General features: G+C 40.4%; 1 protein-coding gene across 6 annotated transcripts in view; it reads right to left on the bottom strand.

Annotated features, from left to right (window-relative positions):
* NR3C2 (nuclear receptor subfamily 3 group C member 2) overlaps nt 1–20,344 on the bottom strand; it is a 439,369-nt gene that overhangs the window by 80,031 nt on the left and 338,994 nt on the right. For all 6 annotated transcript variants that reach the window (XM_070770130.1, XM_019977557.2, XM_070770129.1 and 3 more), the window contains 2 exons: nt 14,148–14,492; nt 11,737–11,881 (listed from right to left, as the gene is read on the bottom strand). In XM_070770130.1, coding sequence (XP_070626231.1) covers nt 11,737–11,881; nt 14,148–14,492 — 490 coding nt within the window. The remainder of the gene's footprint in view (nt 1–11,736; nt 11,882–14,147; nt 14,493–20,344) is intronic.

Raw genomic sequence — 20,344 nt, 5'->3', positions numbered from 1 at the left:
CTTTCTGTTCTTTTTCATATTCTTTTCCATTGTGGTTTCATACTGTTATTCATGACAGGATATTGCTTGTAATTCCCCAGGATGAACTTTTCTTGATGTGAGCAGCTTACCCATTCCATCAAGAACCTTCCTTCCTTCGCTTCCTCTGCTGAAATATCTGAAAGTAACTTTTGATTGCAACTGTACCTCTCATCACCCTGCTTGGTTGATAAAGGGGAAGAAATACTTTTTAAAAAAGAAGAGAAAGAAGCAATATTGTTTTTTAAAAAAGAATATAGTCCCTTCTGTTTTGGAACTTTCCCTACATTTCCCCTGCCCTCATATATAACTGAGCATTTTTTTAAATGAGTCTCTTTTATTTGGTCGGTATAAAGTTCAATTATTAAATAAAGCTTATTAACTGTATTATACCAATCTATACAAATGTGGGAGGGGGAGAATAGTATTTAAATATGTCAAAGACAGAAGTATGTCAGGCCTCCTCCAGCACTTTTTTTTTTTTGGCCACACTAAGCTTCCTGTGGGATCTTAGTTCCCAGACCAGGGATGACTGTGGCCCCTGCAGTGGTAACCACTGGACTACCAGAGAAGTCCCCTAACTTAACTATTTATTGCTTGTTGCTTACAAACAAGACTCCACTACACCTTCCTTGCAGCTCCCTCTGCCTGTTCCCCTTCCAATGGCAAGATGTCCTTTATGCCTTGATGTTAAATCACTAAGTTGTGTCTGACTCTTTGCGACCCCATGAACTGCAGCATGCCAGGCTTCTCTGTCCTTCATTATCTCCCTGAGTTTCCTCAAACTCATGTCAGTTGAGTCAGTGATGCCATCCAACCGTCTCATCCTCTGTCACCCTCTCCTCCTCTTGCCCTCAATTTTTCCAAGCATCAGGGTCTTTTCCAATGAGTTGGCTCTTTGCATCAGGTGGCCAAAGTATTGGAGCTTCAGCATTAGTCCTTCCAATGAATATTCAGGGTTGATTTCCTTTAGGATTGATTTGTTTGATATCCTTGCTATCCAAAGGACTTTAAAGATTCTTATTTCTTCATGGTGAATACATGGGGAAAATGTGGAAACAGTGTCAGATTTCAATTTCTTGGGCTCCAAAGTAAATGCAAGATGGTGACTGCAGCCATGAAATTAAACGACTCTTGGTCCTTGGAAGAATAGCTATGTCAAACCTTTATGCCCACTTTTGTGCAAAAGAAAGCTAGTTCCATTCTGCAATGTTTCTGTCCCTTGCAGACAAGGAATTATCACTATTTGCGAAACTGTTTTTCTTTGTTCAGGAGTCTCACACTCAACCATCTACAGAGGCTGGGCCTGGGTGAGGAGGGCAGAAGGGCATGTGGAGGTGGGACGTGTGATGAGAGGAGCAGCTTTTGTACTATCTAAGTGAGGGCTCCGAGTCCTGCTTAGCAAGCCAAGCGCTCAGATCGTTCTACCAAGGGCCTTGGCCCTCCAGCTTCTGGTCCAGGGCCTGGGGCGTGGGAGGGGCTAATGGAGACAAAAGGAGGACTTTTTTCTTATACAGTTTATTCCCCTATATTGCCCCATAAGTGAAAAATGAAACAATGGAAATCTAAGAAGACTGCTGATTTTTAAATGCAGGAAAAGAAGGGTAGGAGTGTGTGTGTGTGTGTGCGTGTATGAGAGAGAGAGAGAGAGAGAGAGAGAGACAAAGAGAGGAAGGAAGGAAAGAGGAGGAAGCAGGAAGAGGTGGGGAGGTGAGGAGGGAAGAGATGAGAAAGTGGGGAGGAGAGGGGGAAAAGGAGGTGGTCAGAGCTAGAAACTACCGCAACTCCACAGTTCAGTGGAACAGAGAGAGGGAAGAAATCAGACCTGAAAGCAGGAGCAAGGGAACAGGGGAGGGGAGGACAGGCTGGGCACAGAGGGGGAAACAGAGGGAGCCAGTGCTGGGGGTGTGAGCCAGGTGCACCCCACACCCTGCCCCTGTCAGTCACCCGCCCCAGCCTGGCTGGATCAAGGCCCAGGCACCGAAGTCACCTCCTGTGGCTCGGGAATATTGATCAGCCCCTCGGGAAGCAAGGGTGGGGCGTGTCTCAGTCTCACTCCAACCCTCCGGGCCCCCGTGGGGACACGGATTCAAGCCTGAACAACCTGGATCGGTCCGCAAGATGCAGCCCCTCTCAGGCAAGCCTCCTGGAGCTTTAGGACTTTAGGTGCAGAGGGATCTTGAAGGGATGGTTCCTTGGGTAGAGCAGCCTGGGGAGAGCCCCTCACTGAAGTCAGCTGGACTATGGCGGCCCTCAGGGGGGACAAACCAAGGGCAGGCAGCCCTCCATGGTCTGAAGCAGCTGATAACTGCCTCCTGCACTTCTCTACTGGCACTGCCATCAGACGAGCAGCTCTGAGCCAAGTGGGCAGGGTGGGCTGAGCTCACAAGCTGGTCAAACAAGGTCCTCCATGTAGTCACACTCAGCTCTTATCCGAGAGACTCAGAAAGGGGCAAGGAGGCTTAAACTCTCTCTTACCAACAATCTCTGAAGCCAAACAATCAAAGGTTCAGAGCTACAAAGTCAGTCAAAAATCAACCAAAATACATTTAAAAAGAAATTGGGCTCTGACTTGAAACAATACAAACATGCTTTTTAAATACATTTTTCATTCTCTATTACTCAACCATTAAAAAGAATGAAACAATTCCATCTGTAGCAACATGGATGGGCCTAGAAATTATCATACTAAGTGAACTAACTTGGACAGAAAAAGACAAGTACCATACAATATATATATATATATATATATATATATGTGAAATCTAAAGTATTGATTAGACACAGCACAATTAACCTATCTATGAAACAGAAAAAGACTCACAGACATAGAGAACGAACTTGTGAGTGTGGAGGGATGGATTGGGAGTTTGGGACTAGTGGATGCAAACTAGTATATATAGGAGGGAAAAACAACCTCCTACTGTATAGCACAGGAATCATATTCAATATCCTGTGATAAATACAATGGGAAACAATATGAAAAAATATATCTATATATTTGTATAACTAAGTCACTGCAGTAGAGCATAAATTAACATAACACCATAAATCAACCATACCTCAATAAAATTAATACTTATATACTTTTAATTATAAAATATTCGATTCAGTTGCTCAGTTGTGTCCGACTCTGCAACACCATGGACTAAAGCATGCCAGGCCTCCCTGTCTATCATCAACTCCCGGAGTTTACCCAAACTCATGTCCATTGAGTCTGTGATGCTATCCAACCATCTCCTCTGTCGTCCCCTTCTCCTCCTGCCATCAATCCCTCCCAGCATCAGGGTCTTTTCCAATGAATCAGTTCTTCACATCAGGTGGCCAAAGTATTGGAGTTTCAACTTCAACATCAGTCCTTCCAATGAACACCCAGGACTGATCTTTAGGATGGACTGGTGGATCTCCTTGCAGTCCAAGGGACTTTCAAGAGTCTTCTCCAACACCACAGTTCAAAAGCATCAATTCGTCAGTGCTCAGTGTTCTTTATACTCCAACTCTCACATCCATACATGACTACTGGAAAAACCACAGCCTTAACTAGACAGAATTTTGTTGGCAAGGTAATGTCTCTGCCTTTTAATATGCTGTCTAGGTTGGTCATAATGTTCCTTCCAAGGACTAAGCATCTTTTAATTTCATGGCTGCAATCACCATCTGCAGTGATTTTGAAGCCCCAAAAAGTAAAGTCTGCCACTGTTTCAACTGTTTCCCCATCTATTTGCCATGAAGTGATGGGACCAGATGCCATGATCATATTTTTCGGAATGTTGAGTTTAAGCCAACTTTTTCACTCTCCTCTTGCACTTTCATCAAAAGTCTCTTTAGTTCTTCACTTTCTGCCATAAGGGTGGTGTCATCTGCATATCTGAGGTTATTGGTATTTCTCCTGGCAATCTTGATTCCAGCTTGTGCTTCACCCAGCCCAGCGTTTCTCATGATGTACTCTGCATATAAGTTAAATAAGCAGGGTGACAATATACAGCCTTGATGTACTCCTTTTTCTGTTTGGAACCAGTCTGTTGTTTCATGGCCAGTTCTAACTGTTGCTTCCTGACCTGAATACAGATTTCTCAGGAGGCAGGTCAGGTGGTCTGGTATGCCTATCTCTTTCAGAATTTTCCACAGTTTATTGTGATCCACACAGTCAAAGGCTTTGGCATAGTCAATAAAGCAGAAGTAGGTATTTTTCTGGAACTCTCTTGCTTTTTCAATGATCCAGTGGATGTTGGCAATTTGATCTCTGGTTCTTCTGACTTTTCTAAAATCAGCTTGAACATCTGGAAGTTCACGGTTCACGTATTGCTGAAGCCTGGCCTGAAGAATTTTGAGCATTACTTTACTCGTGTGTGAGATGAGTGCAATTGTGTGGTAGTTTGAACATTCTTTGGCATTGCCTTTCTTTGGGATTGGAATGAAAACTGACCTTTTCCAGTCCTGTGGCCACTGCTGAGTTTTCCAAATTTGCTGGCATATTGAGTGCAGCACTTTCACAGCATCATCTTTCAGGATTTGGAATAGCTCAACTGGAATTCCATCACCTCCACTAGCTTTGTTCATAGTGATGCTTTCTAGGGCCCACTTGACTTCACATTCCATGATGTCTGGCTCTAGGTGAGTGATCACACCATTGTGATCATCTGGGTCGTGAAGATCTTTTTTGTACAGTTCTTCTGTGTATTCTTGCCACCTCTTCTTAATATCTTCTGCTTCTGTTAGGTCCATACCATTTCTGTCCTTTATTAAGCCCATCTTTGCATGAAATGTTCCCTTGGTATCTCTAATTTTCTTGACAAGATCTCTAGTCTTTCCTATTCTATTGTTTTCCTCTATTTCTTTGCACTGATCACTGAGGAAGGCTTTCTTATCTCTCCTTGCAATTCTTTGGAACTCTGCATTCAAATGGCTATATCTTTCCTTTTCTCCTTTGCTTTTCACTTCTCTTCTTTTCACAGCTGTTTGTAAGACCTCCTCAGACAGCCACTTTGCTTTTTTGCATTTCTTTTTCTTGGGGATGGTCTTGATTCCTGTCTCCTGTATAATGTCATGAACCTCCATCCATAGTTCATCAGGCACTCTATTAATCAGATCTAGTCCCTTAAATCTATTTCTCACTTCTACTGTATAATCATAAGGGATTTGATTTAGGTCATACTTGAATGGTTTAGTGGTTTTCCCTACTTTCTTCAATTTCAGTCTGAATTTGGCAATAAGGAGTTCATGATCTGAGCCACAGTCAGCTCCCAGTCTTGTTTTTGCTGACTGTATAGAGCTTCTCCATCTTTGGCTGCAAAGAATATAATCAATCTGATTTTGGTGTTGACCATCTGGTGATGTCCATGTATAAAGTCTTCTCTTGTGTTGTTGGAAGAGGGTGTTTGCTATGACCAATGCATTCTCTTGGAAAAACTCTATTAGCCTTTGCCCTGCTTCATTCTGTACTCCAAGGCCAAATTTGCCTGTTACTCCAGCTGTTTCTTGACTTTCTACTTTTGCATTCCAGTCTTCTATAATGAAAAGGACATCTTTTTTGGGTGTTAGTTCTAAAAGGTCTTGTAGGTCTTCATAGACCTGTTCAACTTCAGTTTCTTCAGCATTACTCATCGGGGCATAGACTTGGATTGTTGTGATATTGAATGGTTCGCCTTGGAAATGAACAGAGATCATTCTGTCATTTTTGAGACTGCATCCAAGTATTACATTTTGGACTCTTTTGTTGACTATGATGGCTACTCCATTTCTTCTAAGGGATTCTTGCTCACAATAGTAGATATAATGGTCATTTGAGTTAAATTCACCCATTCCAGTTCATTTTAGTTTGCTGATTCCTAGAATGTCGATGTTCACTCTTGCCATCTCTTGTTTGACCACTTCCAATTTGCCCTGATTCATGGACCTAACATTCCAGGTTCTTATGCAATATGGCTCTTTATAGCATCAGACCTTGCTTCCATTACCAGTCACATCCACAACTTGGTGTTGTTTTTGCTTTGGCTCTGTCTCTTCATTCTTTCTGGAGTTATTTCTCTACTGATCTCTATTGCCCAAGCATATTGGGCACCTACCGACCTGTGGAGTTCATCTTTCAGTGTCCTATCTTTTTGCCTTTTCATACTATTCCTGGGGTTCTCAAGGCAAAAATACTAAAGTGGTTTGCCATTCCCTTCTCCAGTGGACCACATTTTGTCAGAACTCTCCACCATGACCCATCTGTCTTATTGGCTAGACTTAAAAGAGAACAAAACACTGAACCTTCATCTCAGAAATTAAAAAAAATTGAAGAAATTTCATTACAGGCTTAAATGGGAGTTTTAATATGTGTATTGAAGTTGATAAGAAATTTGAATACTTGCAGTGATCTGAAGCCATATTTGATAAGCTGTTTCAAGGCAAAATTGAATAATGAATCATTTAATATATATTTGAAAGTTTTGAGTTTATAATAAAAATTCTAGTATTCTAATTTAAAATATTAACTCATATCTTCACCCCAAAGTTTAATAAAAACTTAAAAATAATGTTCTCCTTATTATTCCCTACTTCGCATCTTTCCTTTAGCTCCAATAACAGCTAAAGGATAAGATCTTTGGGAACTCTCAGAATCATTTCACAGTTGAAGGCAAAGACACAATCAACTATTCAAGTTTTCTTCTCCATTTTAAATATAGATACACCTCTATTGGTGAAGACAAATCATTTCTGCATCATAGTTCTTGGTCATAAACTTCAACCTCATAAATAGCAATGATAATTAGAAATCTCTCTTGATGAATAGATTGTTCGGTGCATTTGCTCAATACTTGATATATTCCACAAATATTTATGGAGAACCTGCTATGCCTTGGACACAATGCCAAGGGCTGGAAATTAACAAATGATTAAGACAGAGTCCGTGATTTCAAGGAGGAGGTGCTATCTAACAGGGGAGGGATACAGACACCTACAAAGAGCTGCCAGGGTGAGAGGGGGTCCAAGACAGTTGAGGGTGAGTGGGAGAGCAAGGGTGGGCCCCATCAGTGCATTCTATCCTCAGCTGAATGGCATGCATTACTCCCTGGCACAAAAAGGCACCTTCTCTCCTCTTTGGTGAAAGGTATGAGGTATGGGCAATGACTGGGGGGAACACGGGGGCATGTTCAGAAGACATGAATATATAAGCTGTTGGCAGGCCTGGGAGAAGCATGTTCAAGCCTCCCAGTCCCCATTTTACTGGGACTGTGATAGCATTTAGCACTGGTCACCACAGCTCCTTTTCCAAAGTTCTCTCTTTCCCTGGAATCTGTGAGATAACACTCTCCTATCTTTCTTCTTTTAACCTCCACCTCTAAGATGTATTTGAACATTTCTCTTTCCAGCAGGACCTCTCTTTAGGTTTCTGATCTGTACAGTTAACTGCCAGTTTGGCATCTCCTCTTAGACTATGAGTCAAAGGCAATTCAATCCTAACACATTTAAAACTGGCCTCATGCTCTTCCCTTCCAAACCCTGGTCCTCTAATCCATCTCTTTAACCCAGTGAGTGGTGCCTTGTCTTCCCTGGTACTTATGGCTGAGGCCTGAAAGTCATCTTACACACCTACTTCCTCCTCCTCCTCTCCGATTTCTTTCAGAATCCAACCGCCCACAACTCGAGCTGATTCTGCTGCTGGGCATCTTTGCATTGTATCCAGGCCCACTGTGATGCTGCCTTGCATTCAGTGCTGGTCCCTCAGCCTAAATCAACTTTCCTCCTCCTGTACTTCCTGCCCCTGGATGACACTAGCTTCATCAATCCCAGGGAATCCTTCCTGTCTAGACCAATACCTCTCCTTAACTGCTCTCAAAGTACTCTTCTTTCAGTACTTATCACAATTATGATCTTAGAATTTTTTGATAATGTCTGTCTCTTCCATTAGACTATATGTTCCATGAGACAGCGTATATTAATGTATTTCACAATTCGAAAATCACTGCTTAGAAAATTGATGAGTGGTAGTAAATATTTCCTCAATAAATGCAGGATGAAGTACGTATATATAAACTTCAGCTGTACCCCATACTCTGCAACTTATTAATTTCCCTAAAATATATAGGGTCTGTGAGAGCACCTTGTGATTGAGTTACCACAACCACTCTATTTGTTGATGGAGTTTGACCAAAAGGCTTTATGCCATTTCCAAATGTTTCCTGGGAGTAGGTTTTCCTCCCTGCTTTGAAAAATGCAAAGTTTTTTTTTTTTTTTTTCTGCCCTGCTCTTTCTACTTGAGAGAAAACGTAGTAAGTCTAGGCTGCAGTTGAGGTCAGAGGTTTTAAGAACAGGGAACAAAATGTTCATTCTAGTAATTATACAATGTCATATTATTTAATTACTTATAATGTTAGAATGGAATTTTTTGGTTATTTCCATTTTATTTCTATTAATATTTTCTAGAACAAATAAATGCATAGAGCTTATATGACCTTATCTTTTGATTTTGGTTTCTTGTCTACTTCTAAAAAACCTTCAATGACATTAATTTTATCAGTGTCTGTGAATGGATAAAATGTGGTCAATTCTATTTGGTAAAAACAAAAGAAACAAATATGGTAATCATGTTCTATAAAGTTACAGTAGACACAAAAATAGCTAATACTGAGCTATGTCTCCTTCAAGGGGACGTACAGGGTGAGGTTCCTGGGAGCTATCGCTCGTACCATTTTCACCAACTGATCTACACCTAATCTTGCTTTGTGTGTATTTCTGTTTAAAAGATATCCTACTAATATATACTGTTGATTCATTAATACTGAGCTCACAGCCAACAGTACCGTTACTCATGCCTGATAGAAGCTTATTGAACATCTGTATTTTTTCCTTAAAAAATACATCACACACATCACAGCCTTCTTGCACTTAGGAACACCAGAAAGTACTACAGCATTCTGTTCATGGGTCATTTTAAACAGTGAAATCATCAGAAAAAAGCACAACAATGCAAAAAATGGTACTAAATAGACCACGTAAAAGATACTTGTTTACCGTATGAGAACTGAAACAAGAAGGCAGAGTCTCAGCTGAAATGCACACGTCAGGCACCTCAAACTTACTGCCTCTGTGTGCGGCAAATATTGACTTCGGGTTTACAGATAAACATGCCAGAAGACCAATGCACAAATACAGAAGCTGCAAATAATGAGATAAAGTCTACACACATACAATGGAGTATTATCCAGCCGTGAAATGAAATTCTGATACCTGCTACAGTAAGGACGAACCTTGAAAACTTTATGCTAAGTGAAATAAGCCAGACCAAAAAAAAAAAAAAAAGGGCACATATTACATGGTTCCATTTATACGAAATATCTAGAATAGGCAAGTTATCAGGGCTTTGGGGGAAAGGAGGATGCTGAGTTATTGCTCAACGGGTCTAGAGTTTCTGTTTGGGATGATGAAACAAGTACTGGAGATGGGTGGTGATGGGAGCACAATGAAGTCAATGTAATGAATGCTAGTGTTGCACCATGAATGGTTAAAGAGGAACATTTTATATTAAACACATTTTACAATAAAGAATCAAAAGAGTCGCTGAATAAGATTAAATGGATTATGTGACTCTTCTGTTAAAACCTAAAGGAAACATCTGGATGGAACTAAGAGATTCTAATTTACCCACATGTCCTCTTAAAGCAAAGACCCTCCCTAATATGCTTTTTTTTTTTTTCTTGGCCCCACTGAGCAGCTTACAGGATCTCAGTTCCCCAGCCAGGGATCAAACCCAGGCTCCCAGCAGTGAAAGCACAGTGGCCCAACCAGTGGACCCTCGGGGAACTCCAAAATGTTTTCCTTTCGGTTTATAGACCACATTGAAAAATAAGCTTCCTATTTAATAATATCAGCTGATTATTGAGGAAAACAAACAATTTAAAATGTGCATGTCAGTTGTTTGGCCTCACTTTATGCTTTTGGTAAAAATTTATGTACTCGTAGAATAATTTGTTCTGATTGCCAAAAGAAGGGTCACCCCAGGAACCAACAACTGATGCTCCTAATTTATGTTGAACTAAAACTGCCTCTCTGGTCCACTATATTTGGGTGAAGTGATTTTCTCAGGAAAACTACCACCAGTACAACTTAGGTATTTAGGCACTACATGTCCACTGTGAATCTTTCATGTCCCTTCTCTCTCCTACCTCACCAATCTAATTCTCATCTGCTTCCTCCCCTATTTTCATATCTCTAGAGAGAGCCATCTGTTAGAATATGGCTGTGGTTGCCATCATCATTCAAATGTTCCTTTTTATTTTAAGTATTTCTTGACCCAGCAATTACAAAGAACCATGGCTAGATATAAACATAAACGGAATGTGCTAATGTAGAATGCAAACAATATTAAAATGTTAAACTTAACATAGGGAGGAATTCATGGCCAAAGAAAAGTCTATTACAGTTCTTTCAATCTTTTTAAAATGCATCATAAAACTAAAAATGTTTCACTACAGAATAACATTTTGGCTTCTCTTATGATTGCAAAGAAGGGTAATTATGATTGTCATGAAAACACATTGAGCAGCTGTATACTGTTAACAAAAGAATCATTCTATGAACGTGCTCAAAAACTGGCACTTTGTATGCTCACATTTCCTAGAAATTAGACAGTCTTCCCAACTGGAGCAGACAGCAAAAGAGATGCCTTTCTATTAATTGTGGCTTTGTACCAATCAAGTTTTGGGAGCCAATTGGATTGTCTTTCTTTGGGACAATTTCTTACACATACTCAGACATGTGTATTATAATTTTATAAAAAAGTAATTTTTAAGTTCTCAAATGATAGCCTTTTCTATTTGCTTTTTTTAATTTTTAAAATTTTTTGGCCTTGCTGCATGGCATGTGGGATCTTAGTTCCCCAATGAAGGATCAAACCCATACCTACTGCAAAGAAACATGGGAGTCTTAACCACTGGGCCACCAGGAAAGTCCTGATAGCTTTTTAACTCTTGGAAATTATTGGTGGGACTTCCCTACAGTGGATAGGAGTCCACCTGCCAATGTGGGCGATAGGGGTTCGATTCCTGGTCCGGGAAGATTCCACATGCCATGGAGGAACTAAAGCCCATATGCCACAATTACTGAAGCCTGCACTCTAGAGCCTGTGAGTTGCAACAATGGTGCCCATGTGCTACAACTGCCCACATGCCCTAGAACCCAAGCTCTATAATCAGAGGAGTCACTGCAAGAAGTCCATGCACGCCAACAGAGAAAGTCCATGTGCTGCTCACACTAGAGAAAGCCTGTGTGCGGCAATGAAGACCCAGCGCAACCCAACAAACCACACACACATATCAGGGTATTCTTTCATAAAGGCACATCTGTTCAGAAATCATTTGGAGTCTTTTCTCCTAATTGCTACAGTTGTTTGGACGGATGCATGTGCTTTCATTTTGAGGCAAAGTAGTGAAATGTTTTCACATTATCAAGATAAGAATCGACTGCTTTTGAGTCGACCTTACATGCTGGACCCCCATTCACACACAGCATGAAATAAGTCAGGGTCTTTACAAATGGTGTTTTGATAGATGCTGGATTGTTATCTATGCCATATTTATGCCCACTCTTTTAAGAACAATGTAGCATTATGTTCATTTGGATAAACTGTGATTTGACAACTGATTTCAATAAAACATTTGCTTCACTTAAAAAAAAGAAATCATAAAAAAGCATAATGAGTAACTATTTTATGAAGGCTAATGAATAGGTACTTACTCATTAAAGACTAGGTCTGGTGCAAAATAGAGATACTGGCTGTTTGTATGTTTGTACGATCTCCAGCTCAAGGCAAATGACGACAGACACATCCAAGAATACTGGATGAGGGTTATTTGGTCCTCAAGAGGCAGGTTTTTAAATCCTGAAGAACAGAACAATTTACCACAGAAAACACTTAGCATTTAAGTACATCCCAGGAAGGAGCTTCTTAAGTCCACCCCCTTGCCCCCTCTCTTCTCATCGACTCAAAGCAATTCCACAGTTCCTTCCAGAGTACCTATCACGGACCTGGCCTTGTTTAACGTTTTATGTTAAATTCACTCTAAATGCTCAAGAAGCAAACACTGCCAGGACAAAGAAAACTAAGATGTCCTGGACGTTTCACTGTGGACGGTGGTCTACCACCCTTAGTGAGACTGAAAGAATTTGTGTTAACCTGTGCCACTTGCTTCAGCCTACTCACAACTGATATCTTCATAACCAAAGATAATTTAATGACTGTCTACTACTGCATACCTGAAACAGTGGTGGAAGATGTTAGTTTTCATGAAGTGATGTGAAAGTTAGTCACTCAGTCAAGTCTGACTCTGTGACCTCATGGCCTTTAGCCCACCAGGCTCTTTTGTCCATGGAATTCTCCAGGAAAGAATACTGGAGTGGGCTGCCACTTCCTTTTCCAGGGGATCTTCCCAACCCAGGGATCGAACCCAGGTCTCCCACATTGCAGGCAGACTCTTTACTGTCTGAGCCACCAGGGAAGCCTCATTTCCTGGTTAATTTTCATGAGTTTGCAGAGATTTAAAAAGTCTTATTCCTTGCTTCCCCTAGTTGGACATAACCAGACTTTTGAGGCAGAATACGCATTCTTGGCAGGGCTTCCTCAATAGCTCCATGGTAAAGAATCTGCCTGCAATGCAGGAGACTCAGGAGATGCGGGTTCAATTCCAGGGTGAGGAAGATGCCCTGGAGGAGGAAATGGCAACCCTCTCCAGTATTCTTGCCTGGAGAATCCCAAACACAGAAGAGTCTGGCAGGCTACAATCTATGGCGGTCTAAGAGTCAGACACGACTGAATGACTGAGCACGCATGTCCTCAAGCATCCTTGGTACTGGTCCTGCCTCACTCACAGTCTCCCTTTCTGGGCCTCAAGTCCTTCATTCGTTTCTTTTTCCACTCTCTGTACTCCAAGGGGCACCAGGGTATCCTTCTGTTCATGTAGTTTCACCTGGGCAAGCCTCCCTTCAAAGAATTAGGGCTTCTGATTACCTTTTGTTTTATGGCTGCTAGGTGACCACAGGTCATTTAAGAAATGGCTTTGGATTAATGAACTGGGACAATGTGATTGCAACTGTAAGCGGTTTCCATAGATTAACAGGGACTTTATCAATATAATTCTACAGCATAAAAAAATGACTAAATTAGGAACTTCAAGGACAACTTAAAGGGTGCTGGAGGTAAGATGATATTTTCAGCAAGATGCAGAGTCCCCTAAAGCTTACTTGACAGGTCTTTTTAAAAAATTAATATTTATTGGAGCATAATTGATTTACGATATTGTGTTAGTTTCAGGTGTACAGCAAAGTGAATCAGTTTATACACAGGATATATATATATATATATATATATTTATAATTAGGGTATCTATCTATCTATCTATATATATATCTCCACTCTTTTCAAGATTCTTTTCCCATAGAGGTCATTACAGAGTATTGAGTAGAGTTCCCTGTGCTATATATATTTTATAATATAGATAAATATAGTATGTGCGTGCATGTTCAGTTGCTTCATTCATGTCTGACTCTTTGTGACCCTGTGGACCATAGTCCATCAGGCTCCTCCATCCATGGGATTCTCCAGGCAAGAATAGTAGAGTGGGTTGCCATGTCCTTCTCCAGAGAATCTTCCCAATTCAGGGATTAAAACCAGGTCTCTTACATCTCCTGCACTGGCAGGCGGGTTCTTTACCACTAGCACCACCTGAAAAGCCCATATATAGTATATATAACTATTTTATATACGGTAGCGTGTATGTCTTAATTAACCTAGTTTAGGCTTAGATTAGCTCTTGTTATGAGCTGCTAATAATGGGCTTATTTTGGGCTCTGACAACTAGAATATGTTTTACCTTATTAATATTACTGGGATGAAATGTTCCATTTCAATCCTCAACATAAGAAATGCATACATTATATGAACACTAGAATACTTAACTCTAACTTCTCAAGAGATGAGCACACTCACCAGACTTTCTACACCCTGAATTTGACATCGAGTTAAAAACAAAAAACTGGGTCTCAGGATTGAGACGAACGCTAACTCAATCGCACCGTTGCATATGGCGCACTCCGTGGCCCTGAGGCGCCCAGTCCAGGATGCAGACCCAGAAAGGCGAGCCCGTCCTTACCTGGAAGTACCTTCGCCCACTTCACAACTTGGATCATCTGCTTGCCGGCTAAGCGATTGAGGGTGGAGAGCAGGTTTTCGGCCGTATCTGGTTTGGAGCCGTCATAGCCTGCATATACAATCTCGGGCTCGATGGTTTCAAGGATCATAGAAGGCGAAGGTGTGAGCGCTCGCGAGATTGTGGAGAGCTGCGGGACCAGCGCCGAGTTGACCGAGGGCTCCTGCGCAGGCGCGATGTATGTAGTGCCTTCCTCCGGGCTCTGGGGGGGCGGGGGTGGGGGTGGAGGCTGCTGCGCCTGTTCCTCGTGAAGCCCTTTTAACTTCCCCAACTTCTTGGACTTTCGAGCTGAAAAAAACAAAGTGATAAACAGTAAGGGCAAATTAAGATTATGTTTGGCCTGATAAATATGTCAAGTACAGCATTTCCATATGTTACAGATAAATGAATGTTGTTAAGAGTTACAAGGAAAAACTATTACAAGAAAAAATTTTATTTTTTCATTTTGTGTCCATATGAGGGTCTGACTGTTCACTAAACTGGGATAATCATTTCATAATGTAAAGTCATTAAAATCATTAAGCTCCACACTGTAAACTTATATATAGTGCATGTTGGGCTTCCCTGGTGGCTCAGCTGGTAAAGAATCCACCTGTGATGCAGGAGACCTGAATTCTATCCCTGGGTTGGGAAGATCCCCTGGAGAAGGGAAAGGCTACCCACTCCAGTATTCTGGCCTGGAGAATTCCATAGCATGGGGCAGCAAAGAGTCTGACAGGACTGAGCGACTTTCACTTTCTTTCTTTCAGGTCGCTTTAGTAGTGTCCCACTCTTTGTGACCCTGGACTATAGCCCACTGGGCTCCTCTGTCCATGGGATTCTGCAGGCAAGAATACTGGAGTGAGCTGCCACAGTGCTATATGTCAATTATTACCTCAATAAAAATGAAATGAAATAAACAGTACCAAAAAGGGGAGTTAAATAAAAGGTTATCTTGAGGATACTGTCCATGAGGTAAATTGCAATCAAATATTGACTTATATTGATGAAAACATATTTTTTTCTCTAAAGATGTCCTGCTATACTGGTAGGAACAGTTCTTTTCCAACATTTTTCTGATACCAGGCATTGTCCTATACGCTTTCTATAAATTAACCACTTTAACGACTTAGTCAGTTTTATGACTAGGTACTATTACAATTCTCATTTTATAATGAGGACACTGAGACCAGGAGGGCTGAGAAGTCTGTCCAGGATCACACAGCTAGCACATGTAAAATAGATGTAAGAGCTCAGAGGAAGGAAAAATTACTTCAGATGCTATCAAGTTATATATGCCACAACCAAATCTTTTATAAATAAAAAATTCCCACCTATTATCCACCAGAGTTGGCAACAAGAGCTAGTCTGACCTGAGTGAACTTATTGTCTGAGCCCTGTCTCTGCTCCCTCTAATTAGCTTTCCCTGGCCCTTGACTTATTCCCCTTTGGTGCTTCTCTGTCACCTAATCTTTTTGCTGTGGCCTACATGTAACCAGTTGTTTACTCAGAGTAGTTATTTTGTGCAAATGCTGTTAGACCAAGATCCCCAGCTATACTGTGAACTGCTGAGACATAAGGGTTGGGTGTTCCTCCTCTTTGACAGCCCCCACGTCACCTTGGTAAATGTTACACCTGCACAAATAATTTACACATTTCCACTGAATGAATGGGGTTGCAATCAACCCCAAAGCAAGACAACAGAAGGGAAGAAATGAAGTATCTAGACGATTCCAAATTGGAGTGCTAACTACTAAACGTACAGGAAATTAATGCTATTAAAAAAGGCAGGTGTGAGTTATACCACTACACAATCTTTAAAAATCTCTATTTTTTTTTACTATAAACAAACAATTCACATATCACATGGTCTATAATTAAGAGAGATCACAAAATACTGTATAGGAATACCACTTTAGAGTTCCAGGAGAATATATGTACAAGAGACCATGTTCTAATTTATCTAGAACAGTCCTGGTTTAGATCAATTTGGTTTATGCTTGTTTTCCAGCATGATTATTTGTAAGTGCCCCCTTTTACTCCTAAAAGTACCACATTTTGGACAACAAATAATGCGTTCATCTTAATTAAAACCAAAGAATCAGTGTTAACTTTAAGCAACCGCTTACAAATTTTTTATTGTAGTTGATTTACAGTGTTGTGTTAATTTCTGCAGTACAGCAAAGTGTCTCAGGTATACACATACATATTTCATATTCTTTTCCATTATGGTTTATCACAGGATATTGAATATATTTCCCTGTGCTATACAGGATTTTATTTATCCAATCTATATACAGTACTTTGCATCCACTAATCCCGAACTCCCAAAACTTCCCTTTCCCCAACTCTGCCCCTTTGGCAACCACGCATCTGTTCTCTACGTCTATGAGTCTGTTTCTGTTTCATAGATAGGTTCATTAGTGTTGTATTTTACATTCCACATGTAAGTGGTATCATATGGTATCTGTCTTTCACTCTCTGACTTAGTTTGCTTAGTATGTTAATCTCAAGTTCCACCCATGTTGCTGCAAATAGCATTATTTTGTTCTTTTTAATGACTGGGTAATATTCCACCAAATATATGTACCACTACTTCTTTATCCACTCATCTCTTGATGGACATTTAGGCTGTTTCCATGTCTTGGCGATTGTAAATGGTGCAATAGCAACTGCTTTTCATTCACATTTCTCTTGATGGCTCAGTCATGCAGAAGATATCCCTCTTTGCTTGACAAGTGAGTCTTCTCTCTGCTTTCCATGGGGTACTCTAGTTTTGTCCAAGAAAAGGTACTGATTTAATAACAGAAGTCTATCTTTGTTTGAGTGGATTTTTTTCTTCTGTGATCAATGGGATGTTAATGTGGATTTCTGGTTTTGTATTGAACAACTTTGGCCTTCCCAGGTGGTGCTAAAAAATCTGCCTGCCAATGCAGAAGATGCAAGAGATGAAGGCTCAATTCCTGGATTGGGAAGATCTCCTGGAGAAGGAAATGGCAACCCACTCCAATGTTCTTGCCTAAGAAGTCCAATGGACAGAGGAGCCTGGTAGGCTACAGTCCATAGGGTCCCAAAAGAGTTGGACACAACTTAGCAACTAAACAACAAGAGCAACAATGATAGAGATGGTAAAACAAAGATGGGGGGGTGGGGTAGGAGAACTGGAAGGTAGATGGGAAGAGTGGTGGGTGGATAGCAGGTGGTGGGATTGATGAAGTTTACTAGATAATGGGAAAGATGGGTGAATGAGTGAATAAATGAATAATAGAGAAAGCTCAGAAATGCCAAATGAGTTTCATTTCAATTCAGTTCAGCTGCTCAATCATGTCTGACTCATTGTGACCCCATGGACTGCAGCACGCCAGGTTTCCCTGTCCATCACCATCTCCCAGAGCTTGCTCAAATTCATGTCCATCGAGTCAGTGACGCCATCCGACCATTTCATCCTCTGTTATCCCCTTCTCCTCCTGCCTTCAATCTTTCCCAGAATCAGGGTCTTTTCCAATGAGTCAGTTCTTTGCATCAGTTCTTTGCATTCAGCTCCAGCATCAGTCCTTCCAATGAATACTGAGGACTGATTTCCTTTAGGATAGACTAGTTTGATCTCCTTGCAGTCCAGAGGACTTTCAAGAGTCTTCTCCAACACCACAGTTCAAAAGCATCAATTCTTAAGTGCTCAGCTTTCTTTATGGTCCAACTCTCACTTCCAAATGAGTTTAGAGCTCTGTAATAACTTGCTTTGCTGTAATAACTTGCTTTGCAACTGTCAGCTTTTCCATTTTATTAATTTATTTTTAAACTCCTGAAGTACCAGACATCTTCAACTTAGTTCTAACATGAATGAGGAACTTACAGGATACAAATTTAACATAAAGTAGAGCTTTGCAACCAACATAGGTCTGTCTAGTCACAGCTATGGTTTTTCCAGTAGTCATGTATGGATGTGAGAGTTGGACTATAAAGAAAGCTGAGCGCCAAAGAATTGATGCTTTTGAACTGTGGTGTTGGAGAAGACTCTTGAGAGTCTCTTGGACTGCAAGGAGATCCAACCAGTCCATCCTAAAGGAGATCAGTCCTGAATATTTACTGCAGGACTGATGCTGAAGCTGCAACTCCAGTACTTTGGCCACCTGATGTGAAGAGCTGACTCACTGGAAAGACCCTGATGCTGGGAAAGATTGAAGGCGGGAGGAGAAGGGGATGATAGAGGATAAGATGGTTGGATGGCATCACCAACTCAATGGACATGGGTTTCAGTAAACTCTGGGAGTTGGTGATGGATAGGGAGGCCTGGCGAGCTGCAGTCCATGGGGTTGCAAAGAGTTGGACACAACTGAAAGACTGAACTGAACTGAGCTGAGCTGAGACCTATGCCACACCAATTAACTTGATTTTCAAAATAACCATTCATGCTTGTCATTAATACCACTTTCATCACAAAAGCACTTACTGATACAGATAAAAGACAAGTCAGTATCCAACCACAGATATATCTGCCACCAATTCATTAAATGTTGAAGCTGGGCTTAAGAGATGAACAACATGTCATTCCTATCTTTAAGGAGTTTGAAATTAGCAATTAACAGTTTAAAATTTTCAATTATTTCAGGTCATTTCATTTCTCATGGACTGTCTGTTTCAGTAAAAGAGGCAGGAAAATCTGAGTTTTAGAACTGTCTGAATGAGCAGCAGATGCAGTCTATCTACATATGTTTGCCCAGCAGTTCTGAGTGTACAGCAGGGAACCAAGATGCTTCTGATGAAAGTGAAAGTGAAGCCGCTCAGTCGTGTCGGACTCTTTGCGATCCCATGGACTGTAGCCTATCAGGCTCCTCTGTCCATGGGATTTTCCAGGCAAGAGTGCTGGAGTGGACTGCCCAGGAATGAGTGAATGAACTGAAGAAAAAATCATCACTAAACGCCTCAAAAACTAGGCTAGAGGAGGAGAAGAAAAGAATCAAACATGCAGATAATCCCAAATGCTGGTCAATGGATAACTCTATAAGAGCTTGAGAAAATCCTCGATTGCACAGATTAGCCATGTGAGGAGTCAGATATTTGGAACTAACTGCTTCTGTGTCACATGAAGTTCTCTCTAAGCCTCGACTGATTCATCCAAAAAATGAGAATGATAGTGTTTCTATCCCCGATTTCACAGAGGGCTACTTGGATAAGAAAACTAAAACGATGCTGAAAATTATTAACATCTGAAAGAGTGCTTCAACATTACTTTCATTCTTTCACATAATTTCACAGATATTAAAACTATTCCAGTTCATTAAAATGTCCTTACTCTTTAGAAGAATACATCTAATGATAGCTATCATTTGATTGACAAGAAATAGCTAAGGGTGGTATTCTCAAATTTGATTAAAAGTTGTATTTGCTTGCAAATTAATTATGAGATTCATACTTGTTTTAGGCCTTCAATCTATAATGCTGCATCTATTTTCATGACTGATTGAAGCTCAATGTTATGAAACATGAAGAAGAATGCTTAATATTTTCTCTAGCATTTATACACAATGTTGTGGCCTGTAGCAGGACCTATTGAGATTATCTATAGATTGCTCAGCATTTCAGCTACATTTAATTTTATGTTATAATCTTATATGTGGGACACCTGTAATTGAGTAATTATCTCTATTTCTTTAAATAGTTCAAGAAAATAAATATTTTCAGTGTGTAGATTTTTCAGCCAAGTGTTTCAGCCGATATCTTTTTCTAAAAGAGTATAGTTACATAATAATCATATTACTCAAAGTAGCCCTTCTAAAATGCTTGAAAATTTTATACTGTTCTCCAACACATGCTGTCTTCTAAAATTAAAGTTCCTGAAAGTTGTTAATGTCTCATGTATTCCTATAACATCACTTTCTGTGATGCTTGTGGGTACTCAATAATATGTTTGTTGACTAAATTTATTTCATCTTAACATTGTAACACATTTGAATAAACTATTATATATATAATGTATTAATTTACTTCTGTGCAGGAAATGCAGACAAGTTTCTGAGATTTTAGGATAAAATTCCTAAATTATTACTCCTTTTCAATCTATAGAGTTATTACTCTGAAAATCTCACAACTAAAATAATAATAAACTCAATTTACCAAGCACTTATGTACCAAGCACAGTTCAAAACAACTTCTAATGGTCT

Source organism: Bos indicus, chromosome 17 (genome assembly GCF_029378745.1).
Source record: "Bos indicus isolate NIAB-ARS_2022 breed Sahiwal x Tharparkar chromosome 17, NIAB-ARS_B.indTharparkar_mat_pri_1.0, whole genome shotgun sequence".
In the NCBI taxonomy this organism is placed as follows: Eukaryota; Metazoa; Chordata; class Mammalia; order Artiodactyla; family Bovidae; genus Bos; species Bos indicus.
The sequence above is the reverse complement of the archived record's forward strand: the minus strand, read 5'-3'. Positions and strand labels throughout refer to the sequence as shown.